At 43.7% G+C, this 26,628-nt stretch overlaps 1 protein-coding gene across 3 annotated transcripts in view; it reads right to left on the bottom strand.

Moving 5' to 3' along the window:
- The window catches only part of LOC138751863 (extended synaptotagmin-2-A-like), a 246,502-nt gene extending 222,425 nt beyond the window's left edge, over positions 1 to 24,077 (bottom strand). For 2 of the 3 annotated variants that reach the window (XM_069914724.1, XM_069914725.1), the window contains exon 1: positions 23,605 to 24,077. In XM_069914724.1, the coding sequence (XP_069770825.1) occupies positions 23,605 to 23,898 (294 nt within the window). In that variant the 5' untranslated portion in view covers positions 23,899 to 24,077. The remainder of the gene's footprint in view (positions 1 to 23,604) is intronic. The other variant, XM_069914726.1, reaches the window with a different exon arrangement.
- Between the last annotated feature and the right edge of the window lie 2,551 nt (positions 24,078 to 26,628).

The following is a 26,628-nucleotide window of genomic DNA, read 5'->3' as shown; positions in this document are numbered from 1 at the left end:
AACTACATCGTGAAGAAAGCATGTTAGTGCTTCTACTTCCTCAGGAGTTTGCGGAGGTTTGGTGGAAAGTGTGCTGACCGACTGCAGACCGGTGGTCTGGTATGGGGACACCAATACCCCTGAGCGTATAGCCCTCCAAAAAGAAGTGGACACAGTCTGGGACATCACGGGCAAAACCCTCCCCCACTATTAAGTACATTTGCAGGGAATGTTGCCATTGGAGAGCAGCAGCAATCATCAAAGACCCAAACCACCCAGCACACACTCTACTCTCACTGCTGCCATCAGGAAAGAGGTATAGATGCCACGAGACTCACACCACCAGGTTCAGGAACATCTGTTACCCCTCCACCATCAGAATCTTCAATTACAAGCTCAATCAGAGACTCATTTAAGGACTCTTACTTGCGCACTTTATTGATTTTCTTTTTTCTTCTCTCTGAATTTGTTAACTGTTTACCAATTAGTTGTCATTTTTGCATGCCGGCAGGAAAAAGAATCTCAGGGGTGTATGTGATGTCTGCCAATAAAACTGAAATATGAATCTGAAAAATTTTGCCATACATCTTCCCATCACCTTGCTGGCACCATCAATGTAAACCACTGGATCAACTAAATAAAATGGAAAAAAAAATTACTCTGCATTATTCTCTCAAACACTACACTACTGCTGACCTGGACAAAACTGCATAAATGCCAGGGTTTATTTCAATGCAGTTTACATCAATTATCAGAATATCCAAGACGTTAGTGGAATGTCTGAATAATACCAGATGCAGATTTAATTATTTTATGTTCTCCTGAGACAAACTTCACCAGAAAGATTAAAAGACTTGTCACAATTAACAGTTACCCTGTGTATCAGTGTGTCCATGGACCAAACAAATAGTTCTGACAATGTCCCTAAAATAACTTCTATTTTTGTGAGCTCATAGAACCTGTGTCCAAAATAAACCTGTGGAACAGTGTAGTGTTCAGATCAGGCAGACAGCTGCAACAGATTCTCTTTAATCCAACATCACCGATGAAGGCTAAAAGATCAGAAGAATGTGAAACCCTTTTTGAAAATAATCTATACATGTTTATGTCATTATTCCAAATTATACAATCCCTTTTTCTACTAAATAAAAACTAATTCCAATATAAATTGCATCCACTGAAAATGCAGTGAAAATGGGTTGGATTAACAACCGTGTCTCATTCATCACTTAGAACCATAGAACTACAGAACAGAAACAGGCCCTTTGGCCCTTTTAATCTGTGCCAAACTATTTTTCTGCCTCATCCTTCTTGAAAAGTATATATTTTATGATATAAATCAAAATATTAATTTTGTGGTGGTGTGAGCAGTGGAAGAGACACAGCCACCATGTTGAGGGTTGTTACGACTGTATTTATTGTAATCCAGCACGCTCCTTTAAGGGCAGCAGGAGCTCAGTCATCTGGTGCATTGTGACATCATAATCCCTGCCCAGGGTGGGCGCTGGAAGGGATGCTGGAGTCAGAGAGAAACCTTTGACGACGCCATTTCCCCATGGCTGCCCGCCACGTGGCAATACAAGCGGGGCCGGTTCGCCACGAGGATGTGCGCCGCCACAATCTAACCTTTTGTTTTGTCTTAAAAGTAGATAGTAAGCAAGAGTACAACTCCCTTGTGTACACTACTCCCCAAAAGGAATCTCTGTAGAATCTGGACGGCCTCACCTAGCAATTTAATGGGAAGAACGAGCAACAAACCAATTATCGCTCATTTAGTATTTATTGATGGTCTCCTTTACTTTTCATTACTGGGTCGAAATCGTGGAAATCCCATGAGTTGGGCAACTGGAACTGGATGAACTCTGGAGGCAGAGGGAGTTATAGACAAGAGTGAGGCACTCGCACTAAGGAGGCAGGAAGTAGGCAGCTGAGTTGACTGGAGGGAGAGGGAGTGGGAAAGTGAACAGGCAGTTAGTTTGGGGACCCTGTGACCTTTGCCCTTAATAGCCAGTATACTGTTTTGGATTTTGTTTTGGGGAGGTGGGGGGAGAAATTGACCTAAAAGCTGTAGAAGCCAGGTGTCTGGTACAGAGAATGGATCTGTGGCTTGGAAGGAGAGAAAGGAGAGCAAAAGTAATAGTAATGGTGAGAAAAGACAGGTGATTCTGTTGGATAGTATGTGGCCTCCCAGGTGCCAGGGTCAGATTATTCTGATTGAGTCCATAGAATTCATGAGGGAGGGTGAGCAGCCAGATGTGGTACATGTTGGTACCAATGACATAGATAGGAAAAGTGAGGAGGTCCTGAAGGATGAATATAAGGAGTTAGGAAGGAAACTTAAAAGCAGAACTTCAAGGGAGGATCTCTGCATTGCTCCTCCCTGTGACATGTGCTAGTGAGGGCAAGAATAAGAGGTTATGGGTGATGAATGTGTGGCTGAAGAGTTGGTGTAGTGGGAAGGCATTTAGGTTTGTGGATTATTTTCATCTCCTTTGCACAAAATAAATGATGCATTGCACCTGAACTGGAAAGGGTCCAATATCCTTGTGGGAAGGCTTGATAGAACTGTTGGGGAGGGTTTAAATTAGCTAGGTAGGGGGATAGAAACCAGAGTTGGGTCAGATAATGGAGCAGTTGGTCAAAAGGAGACTGAGGAAGGACTGGCAGTGAATGGAACATAAATAGAGCAAGCTGGGTGGGTTGAAATGTGTGTATTTTAATACAAGGAGGATTAGAAAAGGAGCAGATGAATTGAGTGAGGGTAAATAAATAGAACTGTGATATTGTAACCATTACAGTAACGTGGTTATCTTGGGGGCAAGAATGACAGCTGAACATGCTGAGCTTTAGATGCTTCAAAAAAGGAAAAATGTTGGCAAGAGGTGGGGCATTATTGATTAGGGATACTATCGCAAATGCAGAAAAGGGGAAAGTAGTGGAGGAATTGTCTACCGAGTCTGTGTAGGTGGAAGTTAGGAAGAAGTGGGGGGGGGGGGGTCAATACACCTACAGGGTGTATATTATAGACCCCATAATAGTAACAGGGACATTGAGGAGCAGATAGGAAATGTGCAAAAATAATAAGGTTGAAGTTTTCCTAATATTGATTGGCACCATCTTAGAGTGAAGGGTTTGGATGGAGTGGAATTTGTTCAATAGGTTCAGGAATATTTCCTGACACAATATGTAGATAGGCCAACTGGAGGAGAGTGAACTGGGTCAGGTCACACCTCTCAGTGGTGAACATTTTGGAGAAAGTGACTACAACTTGTTACTGAATAAGTTAATACAATTAGGAAATAAAATGTATCTTAAGGGGGCAAGGTTAGATTGTGGGGGTTTAGGTATTAGTTTATATTCCACCTCTCAGTGGTGAACATTTTGGAGAAAGTGACTACAACTTGTTACGAATAAGTTAATACAATTAGGAAATAAAATGTATCTTAAGGGGGTAAGGTTAGATTGTGGGGGTTTAGGTATTAGTTTATATTCCACAAGAGATATTAACATTTCACAAACATCTCATTTGGAATGCAAAAACCTGTGCAAGTCGAATCTTCATGTCTATCATTGGCTTTACAGGAACAATGAAGAGTGCCTGTGAAGACTTCACAAGTAGGTGTTAATTGGACTGATGTTGTAGAATTGAAATGGACTATTGTCTTTAAAGGTAGCATATTTGAACAGATCCCAAATTTCTCTGGTTGAAGTCTGCTGTTCTAGGAGGGGTCCTGTCATTTTGCAAACAGAGATAAAAACATACATTCTTTTGGAGGGGATGGGGGGGGGGGGGAAGAGAAAAGAGGGAAGGTTTAGTACAGCAGTTGGTGTTGCAGACCTGCTACAAGATCCCATTTGAAGATGGGTTTTGAGTTCTGAGTTCAGCCTATTCTAAACCCTTGTAGTCAATAACAAGAGGCTTTCGATGGTTATTGGATTTCTCCTGAAATAGGGAAAAAAATAACTTTGTCGTAACCTGGAAGAAGTTATCTCTTAGAAAAACCCACGAGGGGGCAAGTTTATTTGGCAAGACATTGAAGTGGCTGATTAAAGATCAGTTTACATGCGTCCAACAAGTAACAAATATCTCTCTGAAACCAACACAGACCTCCTTGAGCAGTAATAATTTAAGTTAAAGCACCAAAGCCTGGTGAAGATCATAAATGTTAAATTCTGTGCACTATATGAAAAATTGTCTGATACCAGTGAACTTGGAGAAATGAAAAGTGAACGACTGAACAATAAAACAAAGAACTTTCCTGAACACATACACATTCTTATAATTAGAAGGGTTAAGTTGAAAATAAGATCAATATACAACTTGCTATTATGTTTGAAGAAAACTAAAAATATTTTTAAGTAACCATTGTCTTGGTGAATATTTGTTGCTGCTAGCTTTGCTCTGGGCTTGAAACAAACTCTCTCCTTTTCCATAGCACTAAAGAAGGACAGGAATGGACAATTTGGGCGGGGGGGGGGTGCTTGGAAACATAAATTGGGAGGAAATTTATTGGGGGGGTGAAGTGTATGACAGAAATGTGGCAAATGTTTGCATGGTGCTCTGCAGCACAAGTTTATTCCATTGAGGCAGCTAAAGGATGGTAAGGTGAAAGAACCATGGTGTACAAAAGGATGTAGAAAAGCTAGTTAAGAAGAAAGTTTGAAGTTTAAGCAGCTAGGAACTGAGAGTTCCAGAGAATTACACAATTGTCAGGGAAGAGCTTAAGAGACTTTGGATTGTAAGAAGGGGCCGTGAGAAGATTTTGGCAAGCAATATTAAGGATAACTCCAAGGCATTCTACCAGTTTATGAAAAACAAGGGGATGAGTTATGTGAGGATAGGACCATCAGGAGTCTCAGTAGAAATGTGTGCATGGAGTCTGAGAGGGTAGCGGATGTCTTTAAAGAATATTTTGCTTTTAGTATTCACAAGAGAAAAGGGTCTTGTCTATTGTGAGAATGACATGGAGCAGAATGAGGTACACAAGGATGATGACATTAAGAAAGAGGATGTGTTGGAGCTTTTGAAAAGAATGAAGTTGGATAAGTTGTCAGGCCCAGACGATATTCACCCAAGGCTACTGTGGGAAATAAGGAAGGAGGATGCTAAGCCACTGATTAGCTTCGTATCATCACTGGGAAAAGAATTACCTGAGGATGGGAAGGTTGCAAATGTTGTTTGCATTTTCGAAAACGGATTAGAGATATAGACCAGAGAGTCTTGCTTCAGTGTTGGGCAAGCTGTTAGAGAAAATCCAGAGACAGGATTTACAAGCATTTAGAGGCACAATCTGATTAGGCAGCTTTAGCAGGTGAAGATGGAGTCTCTCAAACCTTTATGTTCTTTGTTACAACCTCAAAAAAATTAATGGAGGATAGATGATGTAATGTTTATGGACTTCAATAAGACCTTTAAAGTTCCCCAAGCAGGGCTCATTCAGAAAGTAAGGAGGCATAGAATCCAAGGATGCCTTGCTTTGTGAACACAGAATTGGTTTGCCCACAGAAGGCAGAGAGTTGAAGATGGTTTGTAGTCTGCATGGAGGTCAGTGATCAGTAGTGTTCTGCAAGGATCCTTCCTCTTTGTGTTTTAATATATAAATGGCCTGGCTGAGGAAATGGAAGGGTGGGTATGTTTGTGAATGACACAAAAGTAGGTGGTGTTGTGAATAGTCTAGGGGGGTGCCCAAGATTACAGAGGAACTTTGATAGGATGCAGAGCTGGGCTGAGAAGAGGCATAAGGAGTTTAACCCAGAAAGGTGCTAGGTGGCCCATTTCAGTAGTTTAAAATTGAAGGCAGGATACAATATTAATGGGAGGACTCTGAGCAGTGTGGACTTGGAGATCTTCAAGTCTGTATCCATAGGATATTCAAAGTGGCTGGACAGGTTGTTAGTGACTATTAAGAAGGCATATGGTGCATTGGCCTTCATTAACTCTGGGTCAGAGTTCAAGAGCCATAATGTAATGTTAGAGAAATGCAAGATCTTGATTTGACTCCACTTGGATTATTGTGTTCAGTTCTAGTCACCTCACTACACTCTAACATCCATATCTTTCCTGCAGAGGAGATCTACAAGGATGCTGCCTGGATTGTAGAACATGCCTTGTGAGGAAAAGGTTGAGTGAACTTGGGTCTTTTCTCCTTGGAGCAGTGGAGGATGAGGAGTGACCTGATGGGTAGACAAGATGAGGCAATGATTGTATGGATGGCCAGAGGCTTTTTCTCAGGGCTGCAAAGGCCAACACCAGGGTCATAGCTTTAGGTGCTTGGGAGTAAGAACAGGGGGGTGGACTTAAGAGGCAAGTTCTTCAGAGTGATGGGTGCATGGAATGTGTTGACAGCAATGAAGGTGGAGGTGGGTACAATAGGATCCTTGAAGAGACTAATAGATGGGTATATGGAATAGAAAAATGAAAGGATGTACAGTCGGGCAATTCTGGTAAGTTGGTAATGGGTTAGTATGCTGGCACAACAGTGGGCTGAAAGACCTAAATATGTGCTGTAACTTTGTATAGAAATCTCTACACAAGAAAAATGTAATTTTGATCACTAGAAAAATTGCATGGTTTTGAATGGAGAAGATGTATCTATATTGCTCATTTTGAAAGTGACTTGGGCGGATCAATTTTGTGTAAATTTCCAAGTCTCTTTTGGAGCTACACTGCTTCTGGAAGAAAAAGGCAGGTTGGACAGCAATATCTCAACTTCTGCACATAGGCAAGGATTGAAGCCAGAAAGCATTAATCAATCAAGGGATTGAGAGTTGAGGGTTGAATGACTCGAAACTTGAGGCTAAATTCCAAATGCACATTCTAAAATGATGCATTATGTTGAAAACTGCCATCAATATAACTTCTGTGTATTCTAAACACTATAATGATATAATAAGAGAAGTGTATGCATTAAAGTAAAGAAAAATTCCCTCTGGAAATCTACACAATGCAGAACCAGTTAGAATGATTAAATAAATCACCTCAGGGCTGTGTGCTCAGCCCATTCCTGTTCATGCTACTGAACAATGACTGCATCACCAGCTCCAGCTCCAACAGTGTTATCAAGTTTGCAGATGACACAACAATAACTAAACATCGGCAACAATGATGAGTCTCACTGCAGAAAATAGGTGGAAAATCTTATTATGTGGTGAGACTAACAATCCACATCTCAATGGACAAGATGAAGGAGATGATCGTTGCCTTCAGGAGGATCAGGAATGACTACCCTCCACTACACTGAACTAGTGTCCTATTGTGGACACAGCTCCTCGCATCTCAGGAAGCTGCAATGATGACTACACCTACTGAGAAGACTGAAATGGGCAAGGCTTCTTGCCACCATTGAATTTTGACATACAGGCCATTTTGGTCCACATGCCCATGCTGTCCAATAAATCTACACTCCTGCTATATTTTGAACGGTGGGAGGAAACTGAAGCCCTGGGAAAAGCCCATGCAGAAATGAGAAGAACGTACAAACTCATTACAGACAGCATGGGAATCAAATCCTGATTGCTGGCACTGTAAAGGTGTTACACCAACAGTAGTATCAACTTTCATCACCAGTAACAGAGACCTCCCAGCAGCCATCAATTTCAGTTTTGTCACACTCCCACACTCCATGGCCTTGTACAATGTCCCACTAAGATCACCTGAAAATTTGAGGAACAACACCTTATTTTCTCTCTGGGCACTGTCCAGCCAGATGGCATTAACATTGACTTTTCTAGTTTCTGCTAACCTGCTCTCCTCTTCCCCTTCCCCTTTACACTTCTTCATCATCCCTCCTCTCCTTGATCTCTGCTGTCCCCTCCATCCCTTCTCCACCTATTTCCACTTGCCTTTCAAGCACCCCTTCTCCCCCAACTCTTTTATTCGGATGCCTACTGACATTTTCCTATACCTTGATGAAGGGCTCAAGCCTGAAATGTCAGTTATGTATTTTTACCTTTAGCTATATTAAAGGACACTGCTTGACCTGCTGAATTTCTCCAGCCTTGTGTGTTTCTACTCCATTGAGGGCATGCTGGCTGCATCACAGTAGTCATTTTCAGGGGAGTGGTGACCCTACTTTGTCCCAGTGAAATTCCCAGGAAATCAGGACTTCCCGGGCCTTTCACACCGCAATCCAAATTTCCAGGAATTTGCCTGTGGAAATTTAGGGGGGGGTCCGCCCCCAATCGATGATGCACAACGCAAGTTCACCCCTGTCTGTCAGGTCACCTGCCCTGAAACCCCCCGGGCTTTGGCATGTCGCGACAGCAGGACAATTCAGGAGGAATGGCCAACTTTATTTCCCATAATCCCTCATGCAGCTGGAACCCCTCTGGGAAATACAGCTGCGCAGTAAGATGGTAAGTATCTTTTAATTTGAATTTTAATCACCTCTGGGACGCAGCACGCAAGCTCTAATGTCACAAGGCTTCCCTGCTTTGCTGTTTGGCTCTTCACACTGCAGGGAAAGGGTGGACTGTGAAAATTTCCCAGGGCCGTGGCCCTTATAGGTAGGGCCGTGGACCTGTCCAAAATTCCCGGGCTGACCTTTCCACAACATAGGCTCACGGGAGGGTTTCTAGGAAAATTTTTGGGGAATCTCCATTTTTCAATGCAGTGTGAAGAAGCCTACAATGGTGCGGTTACTGCAGAGAAATTGATTGGAAGTTAATCCACAGGATCATAAGTGGCAGAGAGGATGAATGGAGACTCCCTCCCCCACCATCATTGATGTGATCTACTGGGATTGTCTGAAGAGGGCATGCAAAATCATTTTCGACCCCCTTCACCCTACACACAGCATCTTTTAAGCTGCTCGTGTCAGGAAAGAGATACAGTGTAATCAGAGCCAACTCAGGAAAAGCTGCTTCTCACGGGCAGTGCAAATGCTGAATGGTTAATAGAACTCCTCACACTCACCAGCTGAGACCCTCATATTCACAAAACAATATTTATTTATTTGAAATGTGTATACTTGTCCTTCATATGTATTGCTTGTCTGTATAGTGCCACGTCTGGTTGTTTTGAATTGAGGTGCAAAGAACACTGTTTCGTCGGGTTGCACTTGTGCAATCAGATGTCAATAAACGACTAAAAATGCCTTGAAGCTAACTACCATAAAGTTGCTTTTGTACTTCCACATGCAGATAATGTTTTAAAAGTTATTTTATAAAGATTGGATCACACTGGCCAACAAATTTTCTCTGCAGTCTCACAAGCAATGCAAAACTGAAATGCCAAAAACGTATAACCACTGCTGCAATCAGGGTTTCAATGAACAAATAAATATTTAGTTTCAAAGTACAGTTCTGTCAAACAGCTTTCACCCAATCTATTTCCAGATTTCTCAGGAGATAAAACAATGGAATATACATTGAGTGTACATTTAAACTAGAGTAGAATGTGATTTTTTTAAAAAAGGTTGCCCATCCCCAATTTAAAAGTAATTACATCATATCACACCCAGTTTAATGCAAAACAAAATAACAATGTTTGCAAAAACAGATGAAGGGCCAAAGGGATAATTCAGGGGTACACAACCTTTGAAAACTTGCATTCCACCTTAAACAATCCCTATGCCATAAATGCTCTTTGATTAAGAAGGGATTGCTTAAGGTGGTATGTGGGTGAAAAAAAAATTGAAAACCACTGTTTTAATTGTACCTATTTGACTCGTTATGTGCACGGTTTTGTAGCTCCAAAGGAAATGGCCAATGACAATTCTTCTTAAGCAATATATTTCAGTAACAATTGGGTCTAGAGCAGTGGTTCTCAACCTTCCCTTCCCACTCACATATCACCTTAAGCAATCCCTTACTAATCACAGAGCACTTTTAAGGTGGAATGTGAGTTTTTTTTAAAAAGGTTGCCCAACCCTGGAATAAATGCTATATTTTCAACTTCCATAAAGTGAGGTGGAAACAAATTAAAATTATAGATTTTCAAAGGGAATTGAATAACTGAAAATAGTTTTTTCAACTTTAATGAAAGTCCAAATCTAGGAAGGTCGTACACTGTAAATGGTAAGGCACTGAAAAGTGTGGAAGAGCAAAGAGACCTGGGCAGGAACATTGTTCTCTGAAGGTGGTGTTGCAGGTGGACAGGGTTGTAAAAAAAGCTTCTGGCATCTTGGTCTTTACAAATCAAAGTTCTGAGTATAGGAGTTTGGATGTTATACTTAAGTTATGCATTGTTGAGGCCAAATTTGGAATATTATATGCAGTTCTGGTTGCTTAGCTATAGGAAGGATATCAATAAGATTGAAAGAGTGCAGAGATTTACTTGGATGTTGCCAGGTCTTCAAGTGATGAACTACAGGGAAAAATTAAACAGGTTAGGATTTTATTCCTTGGAACGAAGAAGAATAAGGGGAGATTTGATACAGGTTTATAAAATTGAGGGTTATAAACAGAGCAAATGCAAGTAGGTTCTTTCCACTGAGGTTAAGAGAGATAATATGAGAGGACATGGCTTTAAGGTGAAAGGGGAAGGCTTGGGAGGAATAACTTCACTCAAGAGAATGGTGGGAGAGTGGAATGAGCTGCCACCTGACGTGATGGGTGCAGCCTCAATCTTGAGTTTTAATAAAAAATTGGATAGATACATGGATCGGAGAGGTCTGGAGGGTTATGGAAGGGAGAAGGTTATTGGAACTAGCTGACCAATGATTGGCACAGACTAGAAGGGCCAATTGGCCTGTTTTCTGTGCTGTAGCGTTCTATGGTTCAATTATATCACAATTTCTTTTACCTTTCATAATGCATCTTTATTTTTGGAAATTACTTGAAAAATAGATCCAATCTTTTAGCAACTTGAAATTTTTTTATTTTTACAAAGCCATGGATTTATAATTTGTCAGATTTTAATGATATTTAATATGCTTCTCATTCAGCTACCACAAGGCCGATGTACTCACATCTCCATGTCTCATTTCCTGTAGCCTCATTAAAATTGGTTTCTTTCTCATTTCATTGTAACATGAATGGCTACTTAAAATTGCTTGAACTTCAAGTGAGTGTCTGCACACACATTCACATAACAAGCACAAAAATAAATTGACTACTTTAAAAGCAGAAAGATATAAAGCAGAGTAATTTCTTACACATCATAAAGTTTTGTTTCACTTAAAGTTAATTTCTGCCTCAAATTAAATAGCATCTGTTTGCCATTGCTTCTGTTCATTATAGGAAGGTAAAAGCAGATCACCTTCAAAGTATGCAATGAATTTCAGTTTAACCACTCACAGAAATATTTCGGATCCCTTTCCTGCAATGCAGAAAAGGATTTTTTTTCCCCCCTCTTAGTTGGGAAGACCAAGTAACTCAGAAAAAAGAATCATAGAGCAATGCATGATGAAAACAGACCCCTTGGCCTAACTCATCTGGACAAGTTACCCATCTCGGATAGATCAATTTTCCTGTGCTTGGCCCTTCTCTCTCTCACCCTTTCCTATATATCTACTGGCACAAATGATGTATTTGTACCCTCCTCTACCACTTTCTCATTCCATTTACTCACGACTCTTGTGGAAAAAGTTGTCCCTCAGGTCTCGTTTAAATTTTTCCACCCTCACCTTAAATCTATGCCCTTCATTTTATACTTTGCTACACTGGGGTAAGCACTGATTATTCTATAACATGAAGTCCCAACTCCTGCACTCAATGCTCTGACCAAATAAAGGCAAGCATGTACAATGCCTTCTTTCACCATTCAGCATTCTTCACCTGTTTCACTACATTCAGGGAACTATGTAGCTGTAGGCCCCTCTATTCTACAACACTGACTAGGGTCCTGCCTTCAAGTCCTGCCCAGCTTTGACTTACTAAATGCAACACATCTGCAAGCTTATGAACCATTCCCACCTACATTCTACTTTAGATCATTAATATAAATGACAAACAATAGACCCAGCATTGATCCCTGGGACACATCAGCTGTCAAAGGATTCCTTCCTGAAAAAAATCTCTCCACCACCAACTGTCTCCTACCACCAAGATAATTTTGTATTCAATTGGCTAGCTTGTCCAGCTTCCCATGTGATCTCACTTTCTGGACACGGCAATCATGTGGAACCTTGTCATTTTTGAATCATAATCAGCGTGAGTCACAAATCATAAAGAAAACTTTATTTTTTGCCTCAATATTTTCCTTACAATCATTTATGCACATACTCCATGCCAAATCTTTCAAAACTGTTGGCATAACAGCAGGTACCATATTTGACAGCATAGAAGACCCCTCTTTTCCCCCCAAAAAAAAACCCCAGGTCTTAGACATGAAGGTGACATTTTGGTGCCACCATTTTGGGCACCGAAATACAAATATAGTGCAGGCTTTCATCCATAAGGTGGCGACAAGAGGAAAGCACTCAAACCACTCACCCAGCTTCAAGAAGCCCATAGAGGTGCTGCGGCTGTCCAGGAAGCAGACCTGCAGCTTTGCGGACCACCTTCCCTCGGGTGGCCCATGCTTTCTGGAGCTGCCACCACCACTCACTGCCTCTAGTGAGGAGGCCCACCATGGCAGCTCCCGCCAGCAGCGCAACGGCCATGTTTGTCGTACACGCTGATAGTATGATCGATCACTGGCTTTGAGAGGAGGCTGGGTCTCGATAATCAGGCTTCACACTGAGCTCTTGTTCGATGAGCAGGCCCCCCCCCCCCACTGAGCAAAGTGAATGAGGCTTAAGGGTGGGTGAGAGTGCGCAAGCGACCTTTCAGTTTGCTAATATTCAAAATGGAAGCACAAACCAGAGAAAATATTATTCTGGTCAAGTAAAACATGAAAGTCTGCAGATGCTGCGACTGAAGTGAAAACACAAAGCTGGAGAAAACAGCAGGTCACACAGCGTACTTGATATTATGGGGATGTCTTATGGACCATCCAATAGTCTACAAAAATTAGAGGAACAAATCTGTAAAGATTCAGCAGACAGCTGCAGGAAACACAAGGTTGTGATAGTAGGAGATTTTAACTTAGGACTCCCATACTGTAAAAGGGCTGGATGGATTGGAGTTTGTCAAATGTGTTCAGGAAAGTTTTCTAAATCAAATCAGAGTAGTGCCAATTAGAGAGAGCGCAATACTGGATCTCCTATTAAGGAACGAGACAGGACAGTTGACAGAAGTATGTGTAGGGGAGCATTTTGAGTCCAGTGGTCATAATGCCATTAGTTTCAAATTAATTATGGAGAAGGGTAGGTCTGGGCCTCAGGTTAAGATTCTAAATTGGATAAAGGCCAATTTTAAGGAAATGAGAAAGGATCTAGAATGTGTAGATTTGGATAAGTTGTTTTTGGACAAGGATGGGGAAGACCTTCAAAGGTGAAATTTTAAGAGTACAGAGTTTGTATGTTCCTGTCAAGATTAAAGACAAAGTTAACAGGCATAGGGAATCTTGTTTTTTTTTAGGAATATTGGTGTTCTGGTTTGGAAGAAGAGAGGTGTATAGCAGGTATAGGCAACATGGAGCAAATGAGGTACTTAAGGAGTGTAAAAAATGCAAAAAAAAAAAACAAGGAAAGCTCAAAGAAGACATGAGGTTGCTTTGGCAGACAATGTGAAGGGTTTCTATAGGTCTTCTTCTTTGGCTTGGCTTCATGGACGAAGATTTATGGAGGGATAATGTCCACGTCAGCTGCAGGCTCGTTTGTGGCTGACAAGTCCGATGCGGGACAGGCAGACACGGTTGCAGCGGTTGCAAGGGAAAATTGGTGGGTTGGGGTTGGGTGTTGGGTTTTTCCTCCTTTGTCTTTTGTCAGTGAGGTGGGCCCTGCGGTCTTCTTCAAAGGAGGTTGCTGCCCGGCGAACTGTGAGGCGCCAAGATGCACGGTTTGAGGCGATATCAGCCCACTGCCTGGTCAATGTGGCAGGCACCAAGAGATTTCTTTAGGCAGTCCTTGTACCTCTTCTTTGGTGCACCTCTGTCACAGTGGCCAATGGAGAGCTCGCCATATAACACGATCTTGGGAAGGCAATGGTCCTCCATTCTGGAGACGTGACCCACCCAGCGCAGTTGGATCTTCAGCAGCGTGGATTCGATGCTATCGGCCTCTGCCATCTCGAGTACTTCGATGTTGTAGATGAAGTCGCTCCAGTGAATGTTGAGGATGGAGTGGAGACAACGCTGGTGGAAGTGTTCTAGGAGCCGTAGGTGATGCCGGTAGAGGACCCATGATTCGGAGCCGAACAGGAGTGTGGGTATGACAACGGCTCTGTATATGCTAATCTTTGTGAGGTTTTTCAGTTGGTTGTTTTTCCAGACTCTTTTGTGTAGTCTTCCAAAGGTGCTATTTGCCTTGGCGAGTCCGTTGTCTATCTCGTTGTCGATCCTTGCATCCGATGAAATGGTGCAGCCGAGATAGGTAAACTGGTTGACCGTTTTGAGTTTTGTGTGCCCGATGGAGATGTGGGGGGGCTGGTAGTCATGGTGGAGAGCTGGCTGATGGAGGACCTCAGTTTTCTTCAGGCTGACTTCCAGGCCAAACATTTTGGCAGTTTCCGCAAAACAGGACGTCAAGCGTGGTATATTAAGAGCAAAAGGATAGTAAGGGACAAAATTAGTCCCCTTGATCAGAGTGGTTGGCTATGTATGGAGCCAAAAGAAATGGAGGAGATCTTTGATGTTGCCCCCCCCCACCCCCCCAATCGGTATTCACTCAGGAAACAGGCACAGAGTCGGGGGAAGTAAGGAAACAAAGAGTGAGGTTATGTAATCTATATGGGCTAAAGAGGAGGAAGTGCTTGCTGTTTCAAAGCAAATAAGGGTGGATAAATCCCCTGGGCCTGACAAGATATTCCTTCAGACCTTTGCAGGGGCTCTGGCAGAAATATTTAGAATGTCCTTAGGCACAGATGTGATGCTGGTGGATTGTAGGGTAGCTAACGTCGTTCTGATGTTAAAAAAAAATCCAAAAGTAACCCTGAAAATTCTGTAGATCTATGGTGGAGAAGCTCAGTAGTACAAACTGTCTTTACATAGAAAAGGCAAAAATACATAACCAACATTTCGGGCTTGAGCCCTTTATCAGGTCGTGTTTAATTAATTTTACAGAGTTTTTCCAAGGAGGTTGCCAGGAAAGTTGATGAAGGAAAGGCTGTGGATGTTGTCTACATGGACTTTAGTAAAACCTTTGATAAAGTCCCACATGGGCAGTTCGTCAGGAAGTATCAGCTGCTCAGTATTCATGGTGAAGTAGTAAATTGGATTCAACAATGACTGGGTGGAAGAAACCAGAGAGTAGTAGTGGATGATTGCTTCTCAGACTATAGGCCTGTGACTAGAGGTGTTCCTTGGGGATTGGTGCTGGCACTATTGTCGTTTGACATCTATATCAATTATCTGGGTGATAATATGGCAAATTGGATCAGCAATATTGCAGATGACACCAAGACTAGGGGTGCTTGGACATCAAAGAAGGTTTTCAAAGCTTGCAGGGGCATCTGGACCAATGCTGATAAATGGATGGTATTTAATGCAGATAAGTGAGGTTTGGAAGGACAAACCAAAAAAGGACATGGTAAATGGTAGGACACTGAGGAGTGCAGTAGAACAGAGGGATCTAGGAATAAAGATACCCAATTCCCTGAAAGTGGCAAGACAGGTGGATAGTGTTGTAAAGAGAGCTTTATAAATCCAAATATTGAGAACAAGTGTTGGGATGTTATGTTAAATTTGTATAAGACACCGGTGAAGCCAAATTTGGAGTATTGTATGCAGTTTTTTGGTCACATAACTACAGGAAAGAAATTAATAAATTTTAAAGAGTGCAGAGAAGATTTACTAGGATGTTGCCTGGACTTCAGGAACTAAGTTACAGGAAAAGGTTAAACAGGTTAGGACTTTATTCCCTGGGGCACAGAAGGGGAGATTTGATAGAGGTATTTATAATTTTGAGGGGGATAGACAAATGTACTTTTTGTATTGAAGATAGGTGAGATACAAACCAGAGGATATGGATTAAGGGTGAAAAGGGAAAAGTTTAGAGGGAACATTTGGGGGAATTTCCTCACACAGAGTGGGTGAGAGTGTGAAACGATCTGCCAACTGAAGTGGTGAATGCGGGCTCAATTTTAACATTTAAGAAGAATTTGGACAGGTACATGGATGGGAGAGGGATGGAGAGCTAAGGACTGAGTGCAGGTCAGTAGAACTAGGCAAAAAAAATGATTCGGCATGGACTTAAAGGGTCAAAGGGACCTGTTTCTATGCTGTAATATTCTACGGTTCTAAGATAAAGGTACATAACCAAAGTTTCAGGCCTGAGCCCTTCATCAAGATATGAGCAAAATTAGGCAGATTCCTCCCATCCACCATTTTATTAAGGCGCCTAGCTACATTTTGCTCATACCTTGATGAAGGGCTCAAGCCGAATCATTGGTTATGTATCTTTATCTTTGCTGTATGTTGGTCCTGCTGAGTTTCTCCAGCAATGTATTTGTGCTCTGGTCAATGTTTAATTGTAAAATGCATCATGTCTGACATCTAAATCTTTACTTCTATTACAACTTTCTCCAGTCATCATTGATGATCTTTATTCTACTATGGTAACAAGGCACATTGAACCACCACACCACCAATTAATCAAAATTTCTCATCATCGTAGAAATTGCAGGAATACCTTCTTACAGGACACCTACTTCACCCCCTCCCCTGGAAGAGAGAGTTTTTGTTCTGTATCCCAGGTACCTGAACTACCATAAAGCAGGATTTGCCAAATACACCTTCAAAACAAAAATTATGAAGCACATGAGGGTTATGTATTAAAATTTGATAGTGGGTCAGATTAGAATAGGTGATCAAATATCTGTTAAAGTAGTGGAGAGTAAAAAGAGCTTTAGAGTAGAGAGCTTTAACAGGTGGTGATATTTAAGCAGGGAGTTCTCGAGCTCTGACTTCAGCTCTTGAAGGCAGAGAAATTAAAATCAAGGATGTGCAATGGATCAATAGAAACAGGGGCGAGATCTCTCTTAAGATGAATGAACTAAGGAGGAGTAAATATGGGACCAAGGATGCAAGTTATTTTTTTTTTTACATTTTAATCTGTTCCAACCCAATGTCAGCCAGGACATAGGTGATGAATCAACAGGATTCGGTGAGAGTGAGAAGACTAGCAACTAAGCTCAAGTTTGTGGAACGAGTTGGAGATCAGAAAAGGAAGGACTATGCAGAAATAAAAGCAGAATACTGAAACTGCTCAACAAGTCAGGCAACATCTAAGAAGAGAAAGAGTTCACGTTGAAGATGAAAAGTAGTAGCTCTGATGAGAGGCTGTGTATTGAAGTAACCATATATAACAGTTTATGGCATGGAAACAGGCCATCTCGGCCCTACAATTCCACGCCGGTTCACTCAAACAACTCCGCTAGATCCCCCCGCCTATTCTCCACCCATAACCCTCCAACCCCCTCCTATCCATTTATATATCCAGCCTCCTCTTAAATGAAAGAATTGACTCTGCCTCAACTATTTCCTCCGGAAGATTATTATAGCCACCACTCTCTGAGTGAAGAAGAATCCTCTAATGTTTATCCTAACATTCTTCCCCCTTACCCTCAACTTGTGTCCTCTTGTTTCAACCTCCCCTGTTTTCAGTGAAGCTTAGTCACATCTGTGTCACAATGAATATTTCAGTTGCAGACAGAAGAGAGAAAGGGATAGATTCAATAATGCAGCAGTTCTTCAAATTGCACCTATTTTCATGGCCCAATAATCATACAAGAACAATTTACATCTATGTTTGAGCATATTACCATTCGAGAATGCCCTCATGTCTTGGTGCACAAGTTAGGATAGTAAAAGAGCAACATCATTTTTTATTTGACACTTTGCATCATTTAATTTCCTCAGAAGATGGTATAAACACACACAATTTGGGTCAAAACAAATAGATTACAAGGGGCAAATATATATATTATAATATCCGATAATTAGGTGAACAAGTCAAAACACTGCTGGTGCTTTTAATATAATGCATTTTTTGGACTATTTTAGTTATGATTTTCTAAACTTAAACACAGTTATCAATCTTATAGATATTAATGTTGATAACATCAACATTGATTACAGTTTACAATTATCAATTCTATACAAGATTTTCTGTCGAGTTCAAGCGTTTTCTATCCCCTTCCCTCCCCCTCCCCTTACCCCTGTCACATTTAACACTTAACCAGCCACACATTAAGGACGTTCACAATAAAGGTATAAAACATATCAGGGTTTATGGATTTGATGGATTACTGTGGTCAGTGTTCGACTTTTTCTGGTTGCGATGGGCGTCTAGGCACAATGGTCTACAGTATAATGCATTCTTCAATCAACTGGTGTACATCAACAAATGTGAAGGCATGGTGGACAAAATTAATGGAAATAATTGTGTCCAAAGTTAACAGCGATAAAAAATTTTAAAATATTGCAAAATCCAGGTGCTACCTCATCCCTGGTTGATAGCCATTCAGATTACAGAAACTCACTCTTATACAATTCCAAAAATTACCACCCACCCAAAAAATTTGAAGTTAGAATTCACCGAATTTGTGCAATGGAGAAAAGTGAATATATCAACACAATTTTCTTCTCAGCTCGTGTTTCTTGGTGCATGAGCACAACACAGCTTTACAGATCATGGGGGAAGAGAAAAAAAAAATCCGCAATATGGCTCATTTTCTAGGAATGGAACCCTCTCACAGTGGGTTGCCTATATATTGCTTGATTCATTCAATTTTGTCTCCCTGAGTCCAATTATAGAAGTATAATAAAACTCAAATAATCCAGAACTCTTGGGATTTTGTTAGTGCCAGACCAACAAATCAAGCCAACTATTATTCTTGATGAGTAGCCAAACATGCTTTTACAGTACAGCTAATTAATCTAGACAGGCCATCAAAGGCACAGCTGCTGTCTAAAACATCCAGTGACACAGGCTTATTCCTGACTTCTAGTGCTGTCTGTATGAAGTTTGCATGTTTTCCCTGTGTCATATGGGATTGATTCCCCAGTTGCTTCAGTTTCCACCCACATTGCAAAGACATGTCAAAAGTGGCCACTGTACATTGTCCCAGTGGGTAAGTGAGAGAATCTGAGGAGAGTCAATGGGGATGTAGGAAAAATAATGCAATTAGTGTAGGATCAGTGCAAATAGCTGCTTGAAAGGAGACATGGACTCAGTGGGGTGAAGGGTTTGTTTGTTTCTTTGCTGTACGACTCTGTTTTTTTCATATTATCTACTATCTGTTCAGAAATTGAGCACAGAAATTGGATGGATTCAGCAGATCAAGTAGCACAGTTTGGCACCTGGCTCAACAGAGCCCCATTTACCACATTCCCTTCAATCTTACCATGACACTGTAGCCCAATGTTGCTTTGAAACTCATCTGGTTCTGTTTTCGATGCTGCCTTAAAAATCAACAAGTTCACTGGGAAATTTATTACACTATTTTACTGTAACCATTTAAAATAAGTAATTTTTTTTTTTTTAAAAAGAGTTGTATTCTAGTAGTCTGAGAAACCTGCAAGCCAGGCATCAAAGCCCTGAGTGGGCCAGAATTATGGAGTTTTACCATACTTCACTTTAGCCCCTTTCACAATGGCAAACTGCTAATTTGGCGGGTTCAATGAACCATTTTAAAATAAAGGTATAGCCATTCACACTGGAGCAATGATAACTAGTTCTCTGCACCCTTTCACATTCACCACCTGGCATAGCAGAGCAAATGGGCGACTATACTCCAGCGGTGATGTCCTGCCTACCCCCTGTCCCATTCACACTGGGTGAACCGGTACACCGATGATATTACCTCCCTAGGTGGTTCATCCCCGGGATGATTTGACCCCTGCATGCCAGTTCGTGAGCGTTCACACTGGCATGTTAACCAGTAGATTGGCAGTTAATTACTGTGTTAATATACCATTGTGAAAGCGGCTAGTGTTTACATGTCATACAGTGCTATAATATTTTTTTCCCAGTTAACCTGATGAGGTTAAAGCCAATGAGAAATATACAATCCCACTAGACATTTGCTCAGTCATAAACCTACTCATGTTCCTAGTTCCAGACCCAACCCTGGTTCCCTGTCTGGATCACCTGCTCACATTCCAATCTAGTGGGAGTGCCAAATGTAGGACCAACAGGATTTTCAAAACAATTGGATGCTGGATCATCAGGGTTTTACTTTGTTGAGAAACTCAAGATTTAAAATTAAGCACTAAAAGATCAAAACTCAAATACGAAAAGAACATTTTCTTTCAGTGGAATTCAATCTATTGCTCCAACTTACTGAACAAACTTTTTCCAATCTGCATGAATAAAGGTCCAAATTGGGACAAATACAAAAATAATGTTTTTGCATCAATGAAAAATCCACTATAAAGTCCACAGGACATAGCAAGAACCAGAGGTGCTCAGGTATCAGTGTCATCTTGTTTAAAAATAAAAAGTCTTCAGTGATTCAAAGAGAGATTTTAAGTTAAAAGTTTGTATAATACTAAAGCACAAAATTTCCACTCAATTAATAAATCTATATCTTTAGTGATTCTAAGTATAAATTGCTTTAATGCTCCATACTTTTCTTGGAATCAACATTTCCGATACTTTCCATTTAAGGCATTCCCAGATGTTATCCTCCTTCCAAAAATGTGGCTTCCTCTCTATACTATTAACTCAGTCCTCACTCCATCTCGTTTATTTCCCACATATCTGCCCTGGCCCCTTCTCCTCCCCAGATGCAACAGGGACAGGATTCCCCTCGTCCTCATCTACCACCTCTGCATCCAACCTAGCATTCTCTACAATTTTTGCCATCTACAAAAGGAATCCCACCAACTAGACTCATCTTCCACTCCCCATCCCTCTCCACCTTCAGTAGGCATCGCTCCCCCTGTCACTCTCAGCCACTCATTCTTTCCCATTAATTGCATCCCACCCTGGTACCTACTCCTGTGATTGCAAGAAGTTTTACATTTGTACTTACACCTCCTTTTTCACCACTATTTGGCACTCCAAACTTCGTCTGTAGGGGTGAGTCTGTAGGGGTGAGTCTGTAGGGGTGAGTCTGTAGGGGTGAGTCTGTAGGGGTGAGTCTGTAGGGGTGAGTCTGTAGGGGTGAGTCTGTAGGGGTGTGTCTGTAGGGGTGAGTCTGTAGGGGTGAGTCTGTAGGGGTGAGTCTGTAGGGGTGAGTCTGTAGGGGTGAGTCTGTAGGGGTGAGTCTGTAGGGGTGAGTCTGTAGGGGTGAGTCTGCATCCACTCCCGATGCAGCCTCCTCTATATGAGACTGGACGCAGACTGGAAAATCACTTGAGCACACCTTCGCTCTGTCCACTGCAACAGCCAGGATCTCCCAGTTCCCAACTACTTAATTTCCATACCCTATTGCCACAGTGGGTTCTTTTTCCACAAATTGGAGGAACAGCACCTTGTATTCCTGTCCCAACCAAAGAGCATCAATATCAACTTCTCCAAATTCTGTTAAACCCCTCCAGGTCTCTCATCCCTCTGTCTCTTCCTCTAGCTCTCTACCTCCTTCCCTTCCATTTCCTACTAGAGTTATCTTTTTTAGCTCTCTCCCCCATCTTAGCTCCTTTCTCTTCACCATCCCTCCCCCCTACCTGTCTCTACATGATCTGCTAGCCTGTGATCCTCTTGCCCCTGACCCACCCAACTTTTTATTTGGGTATCTGCCAGATTTTCAACACTCCCGTGGAAAACATTGTTGGCCCGAAATGTTGACTGTCTTTAGTTTTCTATGGATGTTGCGTGATCTGCTGCGTTTTTCCGGCAGTTTTGTACATTACATTCAACCCCAGCATCTACAATCAATACAATACATAGGGGTTTGGTGCCCTTATCGATGTTGTTAAAAATAAATTAAATTCAAAAACTACATTTTTGCCTTGACCTTATTACCTTAAAAAACCTAGCCCTTTTGAAATTTGTCATTTTATATCTGCTTTCCTTTTGGGCAGTATAATAACCACATGTGGGATAAATCCCTTATCCTCCACCTATTCACTGGATAATTATAGGAATCTATTGTTCATTGTTCACTAATTCTACTACTATGAGGCCAAATACCAAACTAAAGCAAGGACAAATGTTGATTTGTTTCCATTGTATCAAATCCTTCACGACTTCACTGTACTAAATAAAATCTGACAAATAAATATAAACATATCGGGCTTGAATTTCTACAATCTAGGGGAAAGAATCTAAGTTTTGCTTGCAACAGAAGTGCTGCATTTTAGTCATCCTTCTCCACATCCTCTTAAAAAAGAAATGATGCTCTAACTAAAAGATACAAAACAGCATCATGTACTCTACACCAGCGACAGCCTAACTGGCGATTTATCTAGTTTTAGCATCGTTTCCTCAATTTTGCACTCTTATGTTTCTACAAAGTTAAAGAGTCATTCTGTTTTCCCAACACCATTTAGAGCTCATTTGCCACCTTCATTTTGCAGGCAAAATCAGAGAGCATTTTAAAACTGGAATATTTCATTTCTATTTATGGCCTCTCCTTCATCCGACTGAAGTACATCATCACAAATTTCATGTGAATTCCGCCTATCAACCCGAGGAACGCTACTCTCCTTTACATTTCGGTGCTTCTTTCAAATGCAAACTTTGAAATGCTGCCACCCAAAACCAAATGCAGGATAAAAGATATTGTTTCCCCACGTATTTAAAAAACAAAATAGTCCCACTTGATTCAACCCTATTAAAACATGTTACTTTCTCACATGATAAAATAATGGTATTCTGTCATTGGAACCAGAACTGCAAAACAGTTGTGTCTGCAGCCAGGTGAACGGGCCACTTTTCTGCAAATACTTGTCAGTTACATAGGGCAACAAGATTCCACACCATGTTCTTCTCCAATTCAAATAAAGCACTTGGGTGCAAACGCGCAAGGAGGGGAGGCGGGGGTCTTTAAAAATACCTTGTGCTTTCGAGACGGATCAAGTAAGCGTTTGACAACCAGAACGCCCCGTGCTCAAGGACTGTCAAAACCGCCACCTCGATGCACCGGTTCGAGCCTCAAGGGTGCTCTTGCAACCACCAACCCCCCCCCCCCCCCCCCCCCCCCCATGTATCGAAGAAATCACAACACGCGAGAGAACCCCAAATCCTGCACCTCTTGGCACGAAGTGGTGACAACAAAACGCTGTCACTCAATGACAGTTCCGTACACGCTGCTCTTGCACGACCCTGCAGGGCGCTCAGGGCAACATGAGTGCGACCCCTCGATTTTGCAACGGTGCGAGGACCCCGAGGACGGAGCCGTTCGCGGGGCACAAATGAATTGGACGGGGGGAGGGGGAGGGGGAACGGGGAGGGGGAGGGGGAACGGGGAGGGGGAACGGGGACGGGAAGGGGGGACGGGGACGGGAAGGGGGGACGGGGACGGGAAGGGGACGGGAAGGGGGGACGGGGACGGGAAGGGAGGACGGGGGAACGGGAAGGGGGGACGGGAAGGGGGGACGGGGACGGGAAGGGGGGACGGGGACGGGAAGGGGGGACGGGGACGGGAAGGGGGGACGGGGACGGGAAGGGGGGACGGGGACGGGAAGGGAGGACGGGGACGGGGGAACGGGAAGGGGGGACGGGGACGGGGGGATCAGCGGGCGCCCATACGCACCCACGCCGGCAGGTCGGAGCTCGTGATGTCCCTCTGCAGGGCTTTCTCTTCGAGTTCAAGGAATGCCAGCGCCCTGTGCAGGCGGGAGCGCTTGTTGCCCCGGTTCCTCCGCCACCAGAAGAAGACGACCAGCCCGATCAGCACCCAGCTGAAGCTCAGCCCCAGGTACCCGAGGGCGTACACCGGGAAGATGACCACAAAAGTCTTGGCGAACTGCACCAGGGCGCCAGCGACGTCCACGCTGATCATCGGCGGCGGCTCCTCGGCTGCGCTGCTCTTCCGCCGCTCGGCCATCGCAAGCCCGCTCGCTCACCCTGGCCTACTCCTCGCTGTGGAGCCGGGAGGCGCCTGCGCTCCCCGATGGCGGTGGCTCCGTCGCGCGTCCCTCACACCCAATCGCGCCTCCTCCCTCTCCGGCGGCAGCGGCGCCGCACACCTATTGCTGCTCACTGCCGCCTCGCGCCCCGCCCTCCGACACGTCACGCGCACCGACGTTCGCCGCCATTGCGTCATGCCTCCAGCACCGCCTCCAATTCACCACGATGATGTCATTGATCCTGGGCTTGCATTCTGAGTGACGTCAGAAGCTTGGAGCCGGCCCTTCAGCCTGCGTTTCGCTGAGGGAGGTGATGTGCAAATCAAACGAAAACTCAAATTCTTATCCCTGATAGCTACTTCTCCAACCTCTTCCTATCCATCTCTTTGGCTTGGCTTCGCGGACGAAGATTTATGGAGGGGGTAAATGTCCACGTCAGCTGCAGGCTCGTTTGTGGCTGACAAGTCCGATGCGGGACAGGCAGACACGGTTGCAGCGGTTGCAAGGGAAAATTGGTTGGTTGGGGTTGGGTGTTGGGTTTTTCCTCCTTTGCCTTTTGTCAGTGAGGTGGGCTCTGCGGTCTTCTTCAAAGGAGGTTCTGCCCGCCAAACTGTGAGGCGCCAAGATGCACGGTTTGAGGCGAGATCAGCCCACTGGCGGTGGTCAATGTGGCAGGCACCAAGAGATTTCTTGAAGCAGTCCTTGTACCTCTTCTTTGGTGCACCTCTGTCACGGTGGCCTATCCACACAGTAAAAGTCCAAAAATCCAGATGCCAGAAATCTGGACCACCCAAGAATCCAGACTTCAGGAAAATGCTCAAACTTTTTAGATTTCATATTATTGTATTGACTATATCTTCCTATATATTTGAGTGCAAACATGCAACATACAACGCTGAGATTCTTTTTGCTGCGGGCAGGGGTGCAGTGCTAATTTTTTTGCGCTGGAGCTGTGCTCCAGTGAGCTCCTGCAGCACTGCACCCTTGCCTGCGGGCGAGGCAGAAACACGACTTATTGATTGTGCAAAACAAGACTGAACACAATGTACACATGCACTATAAAAAAAATTAAATTTAGGCATACAGCATAGTAACCAGATGCTTTCAGCCCACGAGCCCGTACTGTCCAATGACACCCAATTGACTTACAACCCCGGTATGTTTTGAAGGGTGGGAGAAAACCGGAGCCCCAGGGAAAATTCACACAGACAGAGGGAAAATGTACAAACTCCTTACCTGCAGCACTGGATTTGAACCCAATTCCCGATCGCTGGTGCCGTCCCGGTTATGTGATAATGAATTTACAAATTAAACACAAATGGAAATAATTGGACTTAAAAATGTATTCTGCAGGTGCTATGCACTAACTCAATACACTGTACTGACAGTGTGGTGGTACACCACCAGCCTACTGCAGGGTACCTCTGTACCTGCAGGAGTGTAAGGGGACAGGACAACACCTGGCCAGCTGTCAATCAGTCAGCCTGAATGGATCAAGCCCCACCCGGTCGGGTGTCAATCATTCTCCGGGATATAAGCCTGCGCCGGCCTCCCGAGGCCTCATTCAGAGTTGCTGCAGCTACAGCCAGCCTGGCTCTGTGAAAGTCTTTGTGGGTTAAAGCCTGTTTTACAATCTTTATCTTTGTGTGTGTCTGATTATGGCTAAAAGCGCACCACAATTTAATCCACAAAATTTTCCCACAACTGCCATGGAAAAACTCCTGTGCGCAGGGAGCCTCAAAGTTGACTCACGCCACCCGGAAGCCCAGACACGCTTCAAGACCTGGCAGCACGCGGTCGAGGCAATCATCGAGGCACATGAGGGCAGCATCCTGGAGTCAGATCAGGTTGGTCCTACTCCGGTCTAAGCTGGGTCCCCACGCCTTCCAGGCAACCAAAGGCTACTCCATGTACAAGAGCACAATGGACACTCTTGACAACTTATACAAGCCCCCCATGAATGCAGTCTGTGCAAGTTACCTCCTCAACACCCGAGCCCAGCAACCCGGGGAGACGACTGAGTCTTACCTGGGACACTTGCGAGAGTGTCTGGCTGAACCTGGGGTAGGTGCAGGGGAGGTCAAGAAGCTGAGCCGGGATGCCTTCAACTGAGGGCTACGCTTGAGGGCCATCCAGCAGAAGCTGCTGGAAGACAACATCTACGCCCTAACCAAGACTGTGGAAGATGTCCAAACCCTGGAAGCAGCAGCCCTGCACATCAAAGCCTTCGATTCTAGGTTCCCCCAGGCTCCCTCATGGCCCTCTCACACTGCAGCTGCAGTCCCAGACCAAACTGGGGAGGAGAACGTTGCTGCGGCAGGCGCCCGGCACCCCTGTATGTACTGTGGGTCCTGGTGTGGGTCAGATCAACGATTTCGCCAAAACTGCCCAGCTATGAACCAGTATTGTTCCCGATGTGACAAGAAAGGCCACTTTGCAAAAAATGTGCATCTCAAAACCTGCCGGCAGCTCAGTGGCCCTCTATGACCTGCCACGCGACCCGCCCCCCCCACCACATGCGCGTGCCGGCCAGCGCCATTGTCCCTGCGATGACTTCTGCCTTCCCCAACTTCAATCGTGAAACATCCGGCCCCACCATCGACGGTCGCAGCGTGTGCCCCGACTCCTGCACTAGCCCCCGCCCCCTGCACTAGCCCCCGGCCTTGCCAGCACCACTCGCCAAGAACTTCAGCAATGTCACTTCCGGC

The sequence above is a fragment of the Narcine bancroftii genome, chromosome 1, assembly GCF_036971445.1.
Source record: "Narcine bancroftii isolate sNarBan1 chromosome 1, sNarBan1.hap1, whole genome shotgun sequence".
Taxonomy (NCBI): domain Eukaryota; kingdom Metazoa; phylum Chordata; class Chondrichthyes; order Torpediniformes; family Narcinidae; genus Narcine; species Narcine bancroftii.
Note: the sequence above shows the minus strand (reverse complement) of the source record. Positions and strands in the feature narration are given on the sequence as shown.